Source organism: Lepisma saccharinum, chromosome 12, assembly GCF_977018435.1.
Source record: "Lepisma saccharinum chromosome 12, izLepSacc3.1, whole genome shotgun sequence".
Taxonomy (NCBI): Eukaryota; Metazoa; Arthropoda; class Insecta; order Zygentoma; family Lepismatidae; genus Lepisma; species Lepisma saccharinum.
In genome coordinates, this window is record NC_139240.1 from 25849577 (window position 1) to 25868927 (window position 19351).

At 36.3% G+C, this 19351-nt stretch overlaps 1 protein-coding gene across 1 annotated transcript in view; it reads right to left on the bottom strand.

Annotated features, from left to right (window-relative positions):
* Positions 1-590: 590 nt before the first annotated feature.
* The window catches only part of LOC145996279 (uncharacterized), a 174456-nt gene continuing 155695 nt past the window's right edge, over positions 591-19351 (bottom strand). The window contains exon 5 of the mRNA XM_083132706.1: positions 591-607. Within this exon, the coding sequence (XP_082988832.1) occupies positions 591-607 (17 nt within the window). The remainder of the gene's footprint in view (positions 608-19351) is intronic.

Consider the following 19351-nt stretch of genomic DNA (forward strand, 5'->3'; position numbering starts at 1 on the left):
AGAAACTGACATTTTGAAATTCCATACATCCATACAATACTAGAGGTTGGCGGAAAATCGACATTCCCCGCCACTCTGCTGTCAGTTTCGAAGGCTCCTTCTCCCTCTGGTCTGCAAAGGTTTGGAATGCTCTTCCCGATTATGTTTCTTTTGCTACAACACACAAAAACTTCAAACATCAAACAAGTCGTATTATATTTATTGCAATTGAGCATTAGCTCATAAGGATAAGCAACAAGAATCAAGTAAAGTAAAAACATGTATTTTGCAAAAACATATCTGACACAACGAATATTTCAATCTGTCTGCATGCTATTTTAGTCTCAATTTGGAAATTGCGTATGTACACGTGTGTATGGGTGTGCATGTGTGTGTTAATGTATCTGTCATTGCATTCTCTTAAAATTTTATTACTTTTCATTTATGTCAAATTCATTCATGTTATGTTATATATTTCATTCCAGTATTATAAATATATGTATTGTAACTTTTAATCACCAGAGTTAGGTGGTAGAGCAGCCAAAGGTTGAATCTCGCTCTGTAGCAAATAAAAAGACTTTTCAATTCCATTTGATTCATTTTCCACATACTCAGTCTTCAAATACATCTACAAAGAGAAGTAATAAATGTTACAGATTATACTATTCTACAAAAAATTGTTCATTATAAGAATTTCAAACTCAAATTTAAACAATCAACTTCATGATATCTTGCAATAATAGATTGTTCTACAAAGGGCACTAACAAAGTAAATGTATTGAGAGAGAATTCTGTTATATTTTCAATGTAGTTTTCTTTTCTTTCCTTCCTGGATAAAAATAAAAGTTAAACTGTGAAAAACTTACCTCAGGGCATTTGTAAATGTATGAATTCATTTGGATTTTCAAAAGTTGCAATTGTTTGCATAGAATTCACGCATAATTAGCCACTCGGATTTAGTATAGTTGCTGCAGAAAACATATATTTCAGTATGTATAAATGTTCTGAATGTGTATAATTGTTACAGTATTGTATCATCACGATCAAGGGGGCAGGGGGACTATAAGGTTATTGAAAGTAGTCTCAACTTTGTCCTAATTATGATATTTGAAGTTGTAACCAATGCTTTAAGCCACCCACCTTGTGCAAAGAAATTGCACCCCTCGGTGACAATGGATCATTTGATCAGCACTGCTTGGTGGTATGTTGAAAGATAAAAAATAAAAAGAAGGAAGAAAACCGACGGGAGAGCGCCAACGGTTTTCTTAATGAGTCCGCATGGTGAGCTAGCTCCGAATAAATAATTGCGGTTTACGGCGTGAATTAATACTGTTTTAGAGATGTTTTATAATGTGGACTTGAAATTGAACAACACCTAGACAATTTAGTATTGTGTCTAGTTTCTAAGGTACTTTACAGACAAGATTACGTTCATAAAATATACTTTTGTGTGAACGTAATCACAAGAAGGAATCCGTATAAAGTTTACTACACAGTTAGTTGTAGTTTATTATTGTGAGTATACGCAGTAAAAATATTGTTTATTAATTGTAATCTTGAATTGTCTGATAACGATAAATAGCTAAAGCTTTGGCTTAATGTATATATTGAGTAGGATCTCGTAAACCGTAGAAAGCCGAGTATCAGGGTCCTTTATGTAAATAAATATTTGTAAGGGTATTATTTAAACATGTAAAATTTATACAGAAACAAAATATATATTTTTGCGTTGTATGGTGCACGAAACACGGGAACAACTTTTGGTTATGTCATGTGTATAAAGGAAACGCAGACCTGTGCCCAGACATTCTGTCATCGAACGAAGTTGAGTTGCGTCAGCTGTTAGGCTTAAAGGAAAAAACTGACACCTCCTTGTTTTTTGTTATCGGAAAGGGGAGAAGTAGGTCAGCAGAAACATGAATCGTATAACAGTGTCACCTTCTGAGAAGGATCAGGCCGCAGAAATTATCTGGGATACAGTGTTAGATTGCTGCGGGAAGAGGCTGGACATTGATTCCGCTGTTGAATGTACATTGTGTAAGAAATGGTCACACAGAAAATGCGAAGATATGAGTGAGGAGGAGTTTAAAAAGAATTTAGTATAAGCCTTGTAAGCGTTGTAGAGATCAGCTGGAGAATCAAACGTTTAGAAAGGGAAACGACACTGAAATTTCACAAGGTGTCTTGAAAGTAGTGGACAAATTTAAAGAAAAGGAAGATGTAGTTTTTGATGAGAGCTGTGATTTGAAATCTATTTTGTTTAGCATGTGAAAGGATCAGCTTAAATTTAGGGAAGAAGATAAGCTAGAGCAGAGTAGAGATAAACAGGAACTACTTAAAATTATCGAGCAAAACAAGTTAGAACAGGATAAAAGATTTGATTTCCTATATCAGAGTATAGAGCAGACTAAACGCACTTTTCAAGAAATAAGTGACCGATAAGGAGAAAAAGTAGAGAAATTAGAAGTTAGGGCACAAGAGAATGATCAGCAGAAAGCCAATGCTTTAGGACGGTATGCCAGTCCATGGCGTAATGTGGTCGTTGTCGAGGACAAACCAACTCAAACAAAATCGAGTTGTTGTGGAAATCAAGAGAATGCTGAAAAGATCCAAGATCTTTGTAAACAAATAAGTGCGTTAGAAAGAAAGATGGCAGATAATCAGGCTAGAATGAAAAAGGAATTAGAAGAGGCAATACATAATGTTAGGAACGAACTAACCTTCAAATGCAGTTCACTAATAATTATTTGAGCAACGAAAGGGAAAACACAAGATGACAGGTGACAGGATATTGTGATGGGCTATGGACGACGACAAAATAAGAAATTGAAAGAAAAGGAGGAAAGGAAGAAAAAATTTATAGGCGGAGACAAGGACATCAAGCAGTTCCGAATGCGAGTTTTCACTGAGGGGTCGTAAGAAAAAGAAGCTGAAAGTTCTGCAGGTAGGGAGAAGAACAATTGTGAATAAGAAAAAGACTTGAAATATCTTCAGCACACAAGTAGTAGACAAGAGGTTGGCATTAAGTATAGTGAAATTACTAAATTGAAAAAATTCTCTGGAGAAATGGATGAGCGACTTCCATCAGAATTTCTCCAGGACCTAGAGGATAGCTTAACTTTAATGGCCTTGAGTGAGCAACAGTATTTGAATGTAATCCTTTCTGTTCTTGCAAAGACAGCTAAACTGTGGTTTATGGAAAATAAACACAAATTGAACAACTATGGCACTTTCAAGAGAAAATTTCTCAAGACCTTTGAATTCGAAGATGTTAAATCTACCACACAGACGCAAATTCTTGTGAAAAAATTTGTGTCGTGTAAAGGAAAAAGGTTAGAGGAATTTTTTGGGACAATGCCAGACAGCTCAGACTGCTACAACCATCTTTATCCAAAGACAAATGTATAAGCTTGATTTCTAACCAACTCTCGTTCAGATTGAGAGAAATACTCTTAACATTTAGATGCTAATTTTTATCTGCTGCTGCTGACTTGTTACGCAGACATGAATTGCTCTGGTTGGAGAAGAAGAATCAGTCTTCCTATCGGAGTAAGAAGAATGATGAAAGAAGCAACAGAGGGAGGGAAGAACAGAGCTACAATGTTAGAAATGTTAATGTAGTTCCAAATTCTCCTCGTAGAGATGATTTTACAATTGAACAGAGTGGAAACAGAAATGGATTTGGCAACGGGGATAGGGGACCAGAGCTCAAATAGAAACCAATTTCAACATGGAAGAGAACGTAACTATGGAAGATATTCCAGATTTCAGTGGCGGTCAAGAAGTGGTACCCAGACCAATGATCCTCAACAACAGTCCACTATTAGGGAGGCACAGCACTGAACATATGAGCGAAATTACTCTCCAATTGGACGATATGGAAATAGTGAATGTACCATAGTAGAAGTTCATCATGAGAATGATCCAAAAAACAAGGAAGCTGTCTGCCACTAAACAACTGGGGAAGACAACGATGAAACTACTATATTAAAAGTCACTCAAATTGACAATAATTATGCTAACACAAGAATGAATAATTTTGAATATTCTCGACATTTTGATGTGTACTGTTCTGGATATTTAGAAGGAAAGAAAAAGGAAATTTTAGAAATTCTCAAACAGATTTATAAAAGAGAAACAGAGGAGAGAAATTCAAAAAGGTAAATTGGTATTTCTGAAAGTTAGTACAAGTAAAAGAGGTTTGTATTTAAGCAAATTAAAGCAATGATAATAATAACACAAAAATATTTGTATTTGATTGTGTGTAAAAATGAATATTTTTGTACCTCACTTATCTACTGATAAGTAATTATGTTATTAGAGTGCATTTCTATTGTAGTTAGGAAAATGCACTATTAAGAAAGGTTTAATTTTCCTTATTTAGTATATGCAGAAATATAAGCATTTTGGTTCAGAAATCAATATTATTGTTTTGTACTAAACTTCAGCATTTGTTGTGCTTGAGATAAGTTTACAGAATACCTTGAAAATTTTGATAAAAATTAATCAATGAAAATTATTTCCGCAATTAGAAAATAACGAAAACAATTTGCAAAATTGTAAAAGAAATAATAGAAATCTTTCTGTAATAGTTATGGTTTAAAGGTATACTTATATCTAAAGTTGTAATACTATGTTCAACTGTTATTGTGTTCATGTGTATGTATGAGGAGCGATTGTCAAGTTTGGGTTAATATGACTCATAACATCATTAACTCTCCAAATTTTGTCCATCTAATGACTTTTTGAGGAGGTGGGCAATTGTAACCAATGTTTTATGCCACCCTCCTTGTACAAAGAAATTGTCCCCTCGGGAGAGCGCCAATGGTTTTCTTAGTTAGTCCGCATGGTGAGCTTGTGCCAAATAAGTAATTGCGGTGTACGGCGAGAATTAATACTTTTTTAGAGGTATTTTATAACGTGGACTTGAAATTGAACAAGACCTAGACAATTTAGTATTGTGTCTAGTTTCTAAGGTACTTTAGAGACACGATTACGTTCATAAAATATACTTTTGTGTGGTCGTAATCACAAGAAGGAATCCGTATAAAGTTTACTATACAGTTAGTGAGGAACGGATCCAGCTTTAACGCAGTGTATAAAGCAATAAGAAATAATCTAATGAAGATAAGAACAAGTACTTACCAGTGTTTAGTGTTAGTGTGAGTGCAAGTGAAAGAAGAATAATACTTGATACATTGGAATGAAGTCGTAGTTTATTATTGTGAGTATACGCAGTAAAAATATTGTTTATTAATTGTAATCTTGAATTGTCTGATAACGATAAATAGCCAAAGTTTTGGCTTAATCTACGTATTGAGCAGGATCTCGTAAACCGTAGAAAGAAGAGTATCAGGATCATTAAGTAAATAAATATTTGGAAGGGTATTATTTAAATATATTAAAATATATGAAGAAACAAAATATACCTTTCTGCGCTGTAAAGTCTATATTAAGAATCTTCATGGGTAAAATCTATCCTCAAAATTAAACAATTAAAAGGCTTCTCCTTCATGTGAAACCTAATATGTAAATAATATGTGGAACCTTAAAGTTGGGATTTGAAAGGGTACTCATTGTGATGAATATTTAGAAATGTGTTTCAACACCAATCCTCTCAAGTATTCACAATACAACAAATAATACAATCATATATAGTGTTTTATTATAAAAAGACAGGATATTACATACACAGTGCAAAATAGAAAGCAAAACATATTTTTAAGATTCTGCCAGTTCAAGTGAACCAGTGAAATTATATGGTGATTTCTCAAGAATGGAAATTTTTGAAATATACTCGTATTACAAGTTATAATTTACAGAATTCTTCAACATGCATAAAACAATATATTCATTCTCATTCACTCAGAGTAACTCTAAAACAATCCCAAACTTGATCACAATTTCAAGTGATTCAAAAGTGTGGAACCAGCCATATAATTTCTTCAGATATCACTGTACATGCAAGGAAACATGAAGTAACTGGAAGACTACTTGTATCATCCATATACAACATCTTGAATTCAACTTAACGTCTTCAAATGGGAATATAGGCAAGTGACACATCAAAATCATGTGACATTTTCTGGCAAAGAGAATGGTGAAATCCATTTAACAATGTTTTTAATCATTATCAATTTATTCAATGTTAAGGATAAAGACTGCCATTGTTGTATGCATTCTATTCAAAAATGTTTGTTCCTTGTTATGCAGTGAACCAAGATGACATTGATCAAAGAGCACATTGACACTAGATTACATTGTGGTGAACAGAGTGCAAGGAAAGATGCACATCTCTTCAGCTTTAGACACACTGAGAGGTGGCTGGCCAATTGTTATTGTATTATTAGAGGCATGCAAATTTCGTTTTTGACAAAAACACGAAATATGAAATAACATGCTGTAATGTTCATTTTTCATGTTTCTGAAAGGTCTGAGGTGCATTTTTCTACCCTGTTTTGTCACAAAATAATGCGAAATGAACTGAAAAATGCGAAATTGACTCTTAAACACGAAATGTACCATTTATATACCGATGCGACACTTTCTGAAGTCTGAAGTATCCTGTGAGTTATGCAATTCATGGGAAATTGATTAATTCTGCTGTAAATATTTGAGAAGCAAAAATTGACCCCCTTACACAGGAATAAACTTAATACTCTGGTAACTACATAAATGTGCTATTAGAAGGGATAAGTTCATTTTGTGTAATAAGTGCAGTTTTAAAATCAAATTTAGGATTATATTCACAATTTTAAAACCAAAATGTCATTTTATATAGCACTTTTGATGTAATTATTCACCACTATAACACCGACATTTAATTTTATTTACCGCTTTTGAACCCGAAATCGACTCTGTTTTTGTATCAAAATTTTGCTTTTTTATTTACCAAAAATATGTGCCTCTATGTATTATGTAATCTGCTGAAACATGATCATGTTTACATAGGTGACAATGTGCACAGCTCAGGACAATAAAAAATCCCTACCCACAATGGTCACAACCTACAGGAGAAAGTGCCTGCTATAACAGCTTCCTTCTCTGTATGGTTTCTTCGATAAGAAACAGGCATAAGAAATGGTTTGCTCTGTTAAAAATAAAGTATCGGCATTGATTGATTGATTGAATTGTTGTTTTAAGTCCACATTATGAACAGAAATTCTAATCGGGACTGGACTTACAGTTTAAAGTGGGATCCGAACCACTGTGTGCCTCCACCAGGTTTCGAACCTGAGACCCCTTGATTACAAGGCAATGACGCAACCACTGTGTCATCGGGGAGGCTCAAGTATCTGTATTGTCTTTCAACTACTGGTGAAATTTTTGAAAGCGTGGTTGAGTTCTCTTCTGGATATAGAGACATTCCTCCTGATGTGCAGACAATTGATTCTGATAATGCAGATGTCAAGATCCTAAAGCATGTGAGGTGTGCACAGAGTCAAGAGATTTCTATTTAGAAATCTATTTAGAAACACTGATGGTATGATTTCTAAATATTCAATACAGATCACTATTTGCAATACTTCCTTAATGACTTCTGTTTGGAGTGTAATCTCCTCACATGAATAATAATAAGTTTATGCTTGCAGACAAAATATTTTATTCAAATTAATCAATTAATAGATTTCTGTTTCATGTGTGTGTCCCCATATGTACTCTGAACTTATCTTTACAGGAAAATCTTGTCACAAAATCAGTTTCACTTTAATTTGATTTTTGATTTGATTTGATTTAGTTTATTTTACTTCGCGTTTTGTGCCTCTTGGCTAATTTGCGAAGATGGGGATGAGTGATGAAATGATGAAATTGATGAATGGACATTCACAAACAACCAAGCCCGACCGGGATTCGAACCCGGGACCCTTGGCGTCGCAGCGCGATGTGCTAACCACTCGGCCACAGGGTCGGACTCAAAATCAATTTCACTTTAAGATGAAACATCCTCATATGTCTATTAAAGTTATCTTTCCAGCCAAAACAACTGTTACAAATTGAAAAATTAAAATGCTTCTCTTTAGCATCAATGCACATAAGCAAATTAAGACGTCTTTCATTCCCAAAACCCGTCTTGCAAATTATACATTTAATATATTACTCTTGAATGTCAATCTTCATGTGTGCATTAAGGGTACACCTCTAGACAAAACATCTAAGAAAATTCAACAATGGAAAAGCTTCTCCCTTCTGTGAATGCTCACATTAACTTGGCCTTTAGGAGCAAAACCTTTGTTGTAAATTGAACAATTAAAAAGCCTCTCCTTTGAGTGACATTCATCCTCCACTAAGATCTTTTTTACGGGCAAAAGAGTTATTGCAAAATGAACAATTCGAAAGCCTTCTCTTCAGTGTGAACTTTCACATGCATATTAAGTTGATCCTTACGGGCAAAATCTTTGTTACAAGTTGAACAATTGAAAGGTTTCTCTCCAGTGTGAACCCTCATATGCACATTAAGATGAACTTTACGGGCAAAACCTTTGTTGCAAATTGAACAATTGAAAGGCTTCTCTTTAGTGTGAACCCTTACATGCTGACTAAGATCTCCTTTACGGGCAAAATATTTATTGCAAATTGAACAATTAAAAGGCTTCTCTCCAGTGTGAATCCTCACATGCTCATTAAGATGAACTTTATGGCCAAAATATTTATTGCAAATTGAACAATTAAAAGGCTTCTCTCCGGTGTGACAACTCACATGATCATTAAGATAAACCTTACGGGCAAAATCTGTGTTGCAAAATGAACAATTGAATAGCTTCTCTTTTGAGTGACCACTCATATGTACACGAAGTTCTCCTTTACGGGCAAAATATTTATTGCAAATTGAACAACTGAAAGGCTTCTCTCCAGTGTGAACCCTCAGATGCTCATTAAGATGAAATTTACGTGCAAAATCTTTGTTGCAAATTGAACAATTCAAAGGCTTCTCTACAGTGTGACACCTCACATGCTTATTAATATCTCCTTTATGGGCAAAATATCTATTGCAAATTGAACAATTGAAAGCCTTCTCATTAGTGTGAACTTTCACATGCTCATTAAAATGAACTTTACAGGCAAAATCCTTTTTGCAAATTGAACAACTAAAAGGTTTCTCTTTTGTGTGAACACTCATAAATGTTTTACGCTCAGCTGCATGGACAAAATTCTTCTTGGAAACTGAACAATTAAAAAGCATCTGTCGTTCATGGGTTATCAAATCTCCTTTGGCAGAGAAAGTGTTGTTGGAGATGGGATCTATACATTGCTTTCTCCTGTTATTAGCTCTGGTACCATCAACATATGTCTTGCTTGGAAGGGTTTTTGGTGAAGGTTGAGACTAAAATTTTCATCTCTACTGATACGTTCTGTAATTTCTCTTGGCTGCTCTTGTTCACTTAACTTGAATGCAGACACTGGCAAATGTAGAACTGACCTTGGGACATCTTGTATCTGTTCCTCCACATAGTTCTTGATCAGGTAGCTCAAAAAAATATGATACAAATGTAGTTTCACTTTCTGAGTAAATAATGAGAATGACTTACATGTGCAAAATCAATTAAACAAAACTGGAGTAAAATAGACTGTTGTTGGTGATGTACTCTTGAAAAAGTAAATACAAGTATATTATTATGTAGAACTTTCATCGAAAAATGCAGGCTTGACCAGGACTTGAACCCACATCTCTGGCATTCCACGCCATTGATCTACCACTGAGCTACCGAGCAGGTCTGGCTTTGACTGATTTTGACCTCAGTGGTCAAGGTCAAACTCCGGTCTGACTCTCATAAGTCTCTTGCAGGCAGGGAACCTGTCTGGGTGTTGAACATTTGTAAGTAATTCATTCACAATAGTAGGAATTGGGGGATGCCTCAAATAATTCAGAAAATGATTTAGGTGTTGCATTTGCCTTACATATTCAGCTACACAATATGTCTGCTCCAATAAAATTTATTAGGCACAAATACATTTTACCCTTCACCCTTCTCTTTCTTTACAATCCATTCAAGATTGTAAGTACTTGTAAAGATGAATGCCATAGAAATTACGAATTGCTCCTATAAATATTCTCTACATATTAAAATTACAAAAAGTCATTGTAAGAGGGCAAAATTCTTTTAAAAAATTCGACAATTGAAAAAGGAAGCTTCACCTTTTTAGGGGTTTTCTGAGTTTTTAACATGCCTGTACGTGCTCATTTATTTCGGTCCCCACCTCCTTCTTCTTCTTCTATGGCACTGCAGCCCAATATCAGGCCCTAGCCTCCACACTTCTCTGTCCAAAGCTTTTCTCCTACAATTTCTCATTTCTAACATTCCCTTCACATCTTCTTCCACAGCCTCCATACATCATCCCTTGAGCTTCCCTACAGATCTTCTACCTCCTATTGTACTATATGCATCTAACTTTGGTATGCATCCATTCTTTGGACATGTCCTGCCCACTCTAGTCTTTTAAATTTTATAAAGTGGGATATACATAAATCTTTGTATAGATGGTACAATTCATAGTTATACCTTAATCTCCATCCATCCCTGTCTCTCACTGGTCCCCATATTCTTCTCAGAATTTTTCTTTCCAAAGCATCCAAGTCTATCTCAGATTCCTTATTGAATGTCCAGCTCTCACATAGTACAATGTTGTGTACAAAGTCCTTAACATATTGTATACAAAATTATCACACCTAGAAACGACGATCTCGGAAATTTTCCCACTCGTTCACAAATTACTTATTCTAGGTGACTTAAACACAGATTTCCTTTCTCCCCATAAACCAGAAACAGTATATTTACAATCAATAATCGACTCTTTCCGCATGGTCCTGATCATTAACCAACCAACCAGAATAACAGCAACCACTCAATCACTCTTCAATGTACTAGTAACGTATGACCCGGATCTTGTATGCTTACTTAACGTAACCACTCCTGTCGGAATGTCTGTCTAGTAAATGCGACACTTGCTATCAAAAAAACAAAATTAATTGAACAGTTTATCAAATATCAAAACTTCTCTACCCTCGACAAAGAGATATGTGATAGGGATGTGCAACAAGTGAATGGATGCAAATAGATAGCTTTGACATTATCGACGATACAGTGCACTTCATTACTCAAAACTTAATAAATCTCTTCGACAAGCATGAGCCCCTTGAAATTAAATTAATAAAAACAAAAAAACTGTAAACTGGGGGTATTACAAAGAACTGAGAAACTTTTTAACCTCGGTCCAACGGCAGAAAAAGAAAGCCTATTTTAGTCACCACCTCCGCTGCAACAGTAACAGCAAAGAGTTGTGGAAAAAATTAAAAACATGGGGTGTAAAGAGTAAAAATATCAACAACGAGATACCATCAGTCTTGAGAAACGTGGATTCAATTAACTGATATTTTTCTAGCGTATGCAGCAAAACGGATGTTTCAGAAGATGCTGTTAACAAAACTCGAGACTTCTTTGATCGTAACACTTTTATCGAAAGCGCTCAAACTTTCCACCTGCAAGATATAAACAAAACCTACACAATAAAAGCGATAAACGAAATATAATCCAATGGCTCTGGTAATGATGGAATATTCATAAAATTGATTAAACTATTATCGCACATCTTACCTCCCCTGACGCACATTGTAAATTTCTCATTCCAGACTGGAAAATACCTGGCCAGCTGGGAAACAGCACGTGTTGTTCCGATACCAAAGAAAAAAGTAATAACGTCCCTGAATGACCTTTGGCCAATAAGTCTCCTACCTATATTTTCCAAAATCACTGAAAAAACTGTTTACAAGCAAACTCGCAAGCACGTTAATAACCTACATCTGCTTCCGAAATGTCAATCCGGTTTCCATCCTTCAAACAGCATGGCAACGGTGTCCCTTAATATCACCGACGATTTATTACAATCAATAGACAAGAGAATGACAGTAGCTTTAGTATTACTGGACCTCACTAAAGCTTTTGACAGTGTTCATCATGACCTGCTCTTAAGCAAATTCAAATACTACAATTTTTCATCTCCTGCTCTCCAATGGTTTAGATCGTATCTGAACAACAGACAACAGAGAGTATTCATAAACGCTGCCTTGGCCTCTCCCTCTCTCACCCTGCCATTGGAAACTGGTGTCCCACAGGGATCCATTCTAGCCCCTCTCTTCTATACCATTTTTACAGCCTACATACCTACCATAATCAATCACAATACAGTTCATTTTTACGCAAATGACAATCAACTACAAATTATTTTTCCCTATATATATAAATAGTTTTATCTGATACTTATTCCCCAATCCTACCCATTCAACCTTTCCTTGTATGAAAGAACGACGCAGTATTGCATGCTTAAAGAATGCCCGAGGAAGGGGGCAGTTGCTTCCCCGAAAAGTAGCTAACTTAAGGAGTAGACTCACAAATACAGAGGTAAAACAGTTTTTATATTATATTTATATTGTGTTCATAACAGAAATATTTTTTTTTAATATTTAATATTGTGAATAATACACAATAAATCCAAAATGAATGCCGCAACAGTTGAAAGAATCCATAATTGTTCCTGTATTTAAAAAAGAAATATAAAATTCAATGCAATAATTACCGTGAAATTTCTCTACTCTCAACAACAAATAAAATATTATCTAACATTCAACAAGACTAACCCCATATGATAATGAAATTATAGGTGATTATCAATGTTGATTTAAAAGTAAAAGATCAACTACAGATCAAATTTTTCACATCAGACAGACACTTGAGAAAAAGTGTGAATATAATCAAAATGTCCATCAGCTATTCATTGATTTCAAAAAAGCATATGATTCGGTCAAAATATATAAATTATATAATATATTAGTCGAGTTTGGAATACCAAAGAAGCTTCATGATAAAAGTATGCACCAGTGAAACAGAAAGTAATGTGTCTGACAAATTTACAAATCATGATGGGATAAAAAAAGGATATGCATTATTTCCATTGTTCCTTAAATTTGCCTTAGAATATGCTGTTAGGAAGGTAAAAGAAACTAACAAAGGACTAAAATTAAATGGTGTGACTCAGTTGTTAGCATATGCAGATGATGTAGACTTATTAGGGGATGACATAAATACAATTAAGAATAATGCTAAAATATTTTTCAAAACAGGTAAACAGATAGGTTTGGAAGTTAGCAAAGAGAAAACTAAATATATGCTTACAGGCCAAAACCAAGTGTTAGGTAATAATCAAAATCTAATTATTGATAACAACTCATTTGAACCAGTTTCCAAATTCAAGTACATAGGAATAATAATAACAAATGAAAAAGTTATTAAAGAGAAAATAAAAAGCAGGCTTAATTCAGGAAATGCATGTTACTTTTCCCTTCATAAACTTTTCTCATCTCGTTTAATATCTAAGGAACTAAAAGTTAAAATATACAAAACAGTAATTTTGGCTGCAGTATTATATGGATGTCAAACTTGGTCCCTTACATTGAAAGAGGAACATAAATTGAGAGTATTTGAAAATAAGATCCTTAAGAAAATATTTGGACCTAAAAGGGATGAGGAGACAGGTGATTGGAGAAGGTTATATAATTTGCATTCATGTCCAGATATTATTAGAATAATTAAATCTCAGAAGACTTAGGTGGGCAGGCCATGTTGCACGAATGGGAGAGGAAAGAGGAGTTTACAGGAGTGTTGTTGGGAAACATAATGGTAAAAGACCTGTAGGAAGGCCAAGACGAAGATGGAGGGACAACGTTGAGATGGAACTAAAGGAAATCGCTAGGGATGGAAAAGAATATACAGATCTTGCTCAGGATAGGGACAGGTGGAAGGCCTATGTTGCTGCAGTCATAAACCTTTAGGTTTAAGATGGCTAGAGAGTTAAAGTTCGTTAGTTAATACAATCATTGATGTTTCCTATACTAGACTACTGCAACGTAATTTACGGACCAAATCTATCCTTTCGAAACAAAACCAAAATTCATGTTTCCATTTCGTGTATCATATAAGAAAATATGATCATATCCTCCCAACCCTAAATGCAAACAAAATTTTGAACATGGCCAGATGACGAAAATTACATCTGTGTTGTTTTATTCGTAATCTTTTAGAACTTAAACACCTAAAAACCTATTCCAGAAATTAGGAATCACAAGGGATGCACATGATTACAAGACAAGGGGAAAATCAAAACTTGAGCTTCCAAAGCACACACTAGTGTTTTTCGAATCATCATTCACATATTCAGCTACAAGAGCATGGAATGAACTTTCTCCTTCCATGAATTGGGGGATGCCTCAAATAATTCAGAAAATTATTTAGATGTATTTGCCTCACATTTTCAACTACACACTATGTCAACTCGAATAAAATTTATTAGGAACAAATACGTGTTACCACTCACCCTTCTCTTTCTTTACAATGCTTTCAAGATTGTAATTCGTTGGAAAGATGAATGCCATAGATATTACAAATTGCTTCTATAAATATTCTCTACATGTTTACAGGTAAAATTAGAAAAAGTCATTGTAGAAGTGCAAAATTCTTTTAAAAAATTCAACAATTGGAAAATGAAACTTCACATTTCAGGTTTTCTGAGTTTTCAACATGCCTGTACGTGCTCCTTATGTCCACACCTCCCTCAGTTCAAAATTCTGGATAAAGTATTCTGATATTTTAAATATTAGTGTGGCATATATATTTATTTATTTGTTTTTTAAAAAAAGTCCTCAGTTTAGTGAAAAGATTATCAATCCATAAGTATCACATGTTTTTCTGGGCAATCTTAAAAATGGCCACCTCCGTAATCTTACTCTTTTGTTATTACCTACTAGCAAATGCATTTGTCCTGCACTGTGGGTCTGTGGTCTAAGACATCAATCAGGCTTTGGGCTCAGGGCATGGAAAAAGTGCTGGTTCGTTTCCTGGGTAAGTGTAACAACTATTCTCATGAGATTTCCTCCAGTGAGTGAGACCAAGGTCACCCAACATCGTGAGAAAATTAATGAGTTATGAGTGAGTAGCATAACCCAGTCATCGAGACATGCAACAACGATTTGGGGTTTGTTGTGCTGACAACATATCATTCCATAAGTGGTTGGATGATCGCCCACCTCTGCTCAGGCATGTGGGAGTGAAGCAGGCAGTCATTATGTAGGCCCTGACCCTTACAGGCTGTTGCACCACAGGTTGAGGAAAAAAAAGCAACTGCATTCAACGCAATTTTTATTGTTTAAATAAGCCAAAATTATATCATCTTTGAAGATATTGTCAATGTACATTAAATTGTCTATTTGGTGTCTGTTGCCATTGAGAGTATCATGTTAATAATAACTGAATCTATTATCTAGTAAGTACAAGTGCTAAGCGATTATTTTGAATATACATATGGTTGGTTTATTTCTTATGGAAAAGTACTAAAGCAGCCAGTATCACATAGAACAAAGTGTCTTTTTGGTACATGAAGATGTAGCTGCAACAAAGCTACATTTTTGGAAGATTAGCTGCAGTTGTAAAGAACCTACTCTTCAAGTGTAGCTTTCTGATTACTGCTAATATATTTGCTCAATACTGGTGCAGTACCAAAACAAAAATAGTAACAGGATAAAATTAAATGCTGTTTATTAATAAGATACAAATAAATTTTATAAAAATTCATAAAAATGAAAAGTGTGCTGTATTTGATGAAAGGATGAACCTAGATTTATAGCTCAGTGTAGGTGCGAGAACATAGAGCTTTACCCCTGAGTCAAAATTGGACAGGCCAGACTCCAGACTTATCAATGAATGTGAATGCTGAAACTAAAAAGCCTTGGAATCTTGCCACCTTTTGGTGTGGGGATACTCAACTTTGAAGTAAAGGAGTCGCTTGGTGGGGTTTATTGCCTCTGTGTTCTGTAAAAATTGTTCTTAATATGATGAACAGTGACATATGGTAAATTCCCAGTAAAAGCAGAGAAAGAAATGATGACATATAAACTGGGAACCTTTCATCAAACGACAATTTTACAAGTCTTTATTGCTTAAGTCAAGAAACAAAAGATTCAGAAAACGACAAAATCTTTAGTATGCTTCAAACAGCAGGGGTACCCATCCCCCCCCCCCCCCCCCCAAGGCCTATGACAAACTTTTCCCAAAAATGGTAGAACATATCCTCGCTTTATGCCGAATCTCTTACTCAAATTATTTGGTAAGACAAAATTTTCGAAACAATGTAACACACACATTTAAGCATTATACTGTATGTTTACTTTAAGTATTGTTTATAATGAGTTTTCAATTTTACCATAAGGAAGCATGTACCGCCGAACATATTCTATGGTCCTCAAAATTTAAACAGACTTCACTCGCAAGTGTAATGTGTTTTACATTGTTTTAAAAAAAAACTAACTGAGCAGTATTGTTTCTCGATTTGTCACACGTTAAGTTTTAAATTCCATTCATTCTTCTACATTTTCGGTAGAAAATGATTCTCATTGTGCATTTAGCAGAGCAACTTGTCAGTGATATGGAGATCATTGTATACAATACCTGCAAATTTGGTAAGGTCGAAAACTGGACAACAACACGGTATGGTTTAAGAAATCCATTGTTAACCTATTTCTGCTTATAAAAAATTTAATCAGAATCCGTCATGTCATCTGCACCGGAATTTTCTTTGTTTCTCAATCCCATCTTGCCAGCCGCCTTGGCGGAGTGATTAGCACATCGCGTTACGATGCCAAGGATCCAGGGTTCGAACCCCAGCCTGGGCATGGATGTTTGAGAGTGTCCTTCATCAATTTCATCATATCATTACTCATAGGGTGACCAGACACACACATTCAACAAAGAGGACAGAGCAGGCAAAAAGGGAGGACAAAGTCATAAAAAAGAGGATGCCGCAAAAAATGGCAACACATTTGACATTACTCATAATTTAATCGGTATATAAAAATCTTAATAACACTTTGCTTACAGAGACTTTTCAGCTGATCTCTTTCAATAACTTCCTCTTATCTTTAAGCAAAGAAAGCAATCTCCGAATCTGTCATTTAACAAATGACAAATAATATCTACAATTTGAAGCACATATTTTTACTCCTTTTCTAATTCTTGGATATTGCAATGAAATATCCCCACAAGTGAATACAAATGTAGAAGTAAGATTAGCTTTAACTTATTTCCAAACACAGAATTACAATTTTTAAGTTGTTTACATTGGGTAGAGAAATATGTTGTTATTGAGTTAAAATTTCTGGGTGCGTCGGCACTTAAGGCCATTTCGCACACTTCTATGTATACGGGAAAATATCCCTTATCTAAAATTCTGACAGAGAACTTAAAAAAGGGGGTGTAGAGAGCCCCTTGGGAAAAACTAAAAGTGCAAGGTTGTAAAAAGACCTGCACGAGACAAACACAACACATTAAAAAGTCAGAATAAACTAAAAACCTCCTTACAGACGGTGGAAGAGTCCAGCTCTTCGCAAAAAACTAAAAAAATGTGATAAAATACTGCTGCCATCACCCAAGAGAGATGACAAACAGCCGGAAAGGTTAAAAGTCTGCCGGAGGTAAGCAAGATCGACACATTCAATGAGAATGTTTCGGATGCTTAAAATAACATTACAAGTATGACACAACGGAGGGTCCAGTCCTTGCAGTAGGTGACCATGCGTGAGACGGCTGTGTCCTATACGCAGGCGGGTAAGAATAACGTCTTCTCGCCGAGAGGGACGAGACGAGGAACGCTAAACACCTATGGTAGGCTTAACAGCGTGAAGCTTGTTCCCCGTTTCCACATCCCACTCGGTCTGCCAAGTGTCAAGAAGGCGAGAACGGAACACATTCTGCACGTCGCTAGCAGGCAAAAGGTGGACGAGAACGTCGCCATCTGCATCAGCAGACTTGGCGGCAGCATCAGCTGCTTCGTTCCCCTGGATGCCCACGTGGCTAGGGATCCAACAGAAGTGTACATCCGTGCTGGCAGATAAGGACACAAGCCGTCTGAATATGCGTTGCGCTACTGGATGCCGGGAATACGGCGAAACCAGAGACTGCAAAACGCTGGTCGAATCACAGCACACAAGGACCTTCTTCAGACCATTGACATCTGCAAAATCCAGTGCCTTTAGAATGGCGTACAACTCTGCCATATAGATGGAACAGGCAGGATGTAGTGAGTAAGTGGAGCTTTGAGAGTCTAGGACGAAGGTGCAACCAACTGATTCGACTGTCTTGGACCCATCCATGTAAAACACATTAAAATTGGGGTGCTTCTCACGAAGTTCTAAAAACCTTTGCTGGTATACAACCATTGGTGTCTCTGACTTTGGAAGGGCAGTCAGAGATAAATCGATGGAAGGTGCAGGAAACTCCCAGCTAGGGAGAGGCGGAATGAGTGGAGAGACGCCAGGAAGATCACTGTCAACACCAAGTGCTGACAGGACCTCGTCTGCACGAACACCAAATGGTCTTGTGGCACTAGGGCGGAGCCGATACCTTGCCAGCCTATTCTCGTCTGAGATGGTGTGAAATGAAGGATGTGAAGGCATCGAGCGAAGATGGAGGAAGTAGTTCACTACCAGCCGCTGTCTTCGCAGAGACAGCGATGGCTCAGATGCCTCTACGTACAAACTGGCGATAGGGCTGGTCCGAAAAGCACCAGAGCACACACGTATACCAGCATGGTGGACGGTGTCTAGGATGCGAAGTCTAGATGGGGGGCAGAAGAATACACAACACATCCATAATCAAGCTTCGACCTGATGAGTGCACGATACAATCGAAGCAGTACCGTCCTATCAGCACCCCAGGAAGTATGGGATAAAACACGTAAAAGGTTGAGAACTCGAAGACAAGAGAACTTTAACTGGCGAAGGTGAGGTAGCCATGTTAATTTCTTATCGAAAATGAGGCCCAGGAAGCGGACCTCATTCACGAAGCACAGGGGAGACTTCCCCATGTACAGGTCAGGATCGAAATGACATGTACGCTGACGACAAAAGTGAACACACACGGATTTCTCGGATGAGAAGGTGAAACCTGTTTGGGAGGACCACTCAACCAAACGGTTTATCGTCAGTTGGAGTTGACGAGAAGCTGACGCGAGATTCCGTGAGCGACAAAAGATCATGAGGTCGTCTACATAGAGGAGGCCATGTACAGGGGAAAGAATGTTTGCCATAACACTGTTCACTGCTATGGCAAACAGAGTCACACTTAAAACGCTGCCCTGTGGGACACCGTTCTCTTGTTCGTGAAGATCCGAAAAGGAATTCCCAACACGTACGCGGAAAAAACGATCAGATAAAAAGTTTTGAATAAAGTACGCCATATGGCCATGGACGCCCCAAGAATGGAGCTGCTTTATGATGCCAAAGCGCCACGTTGTGTCATATGCCTTTTGGAGGTCAAAGAAAACTGCAACTAAA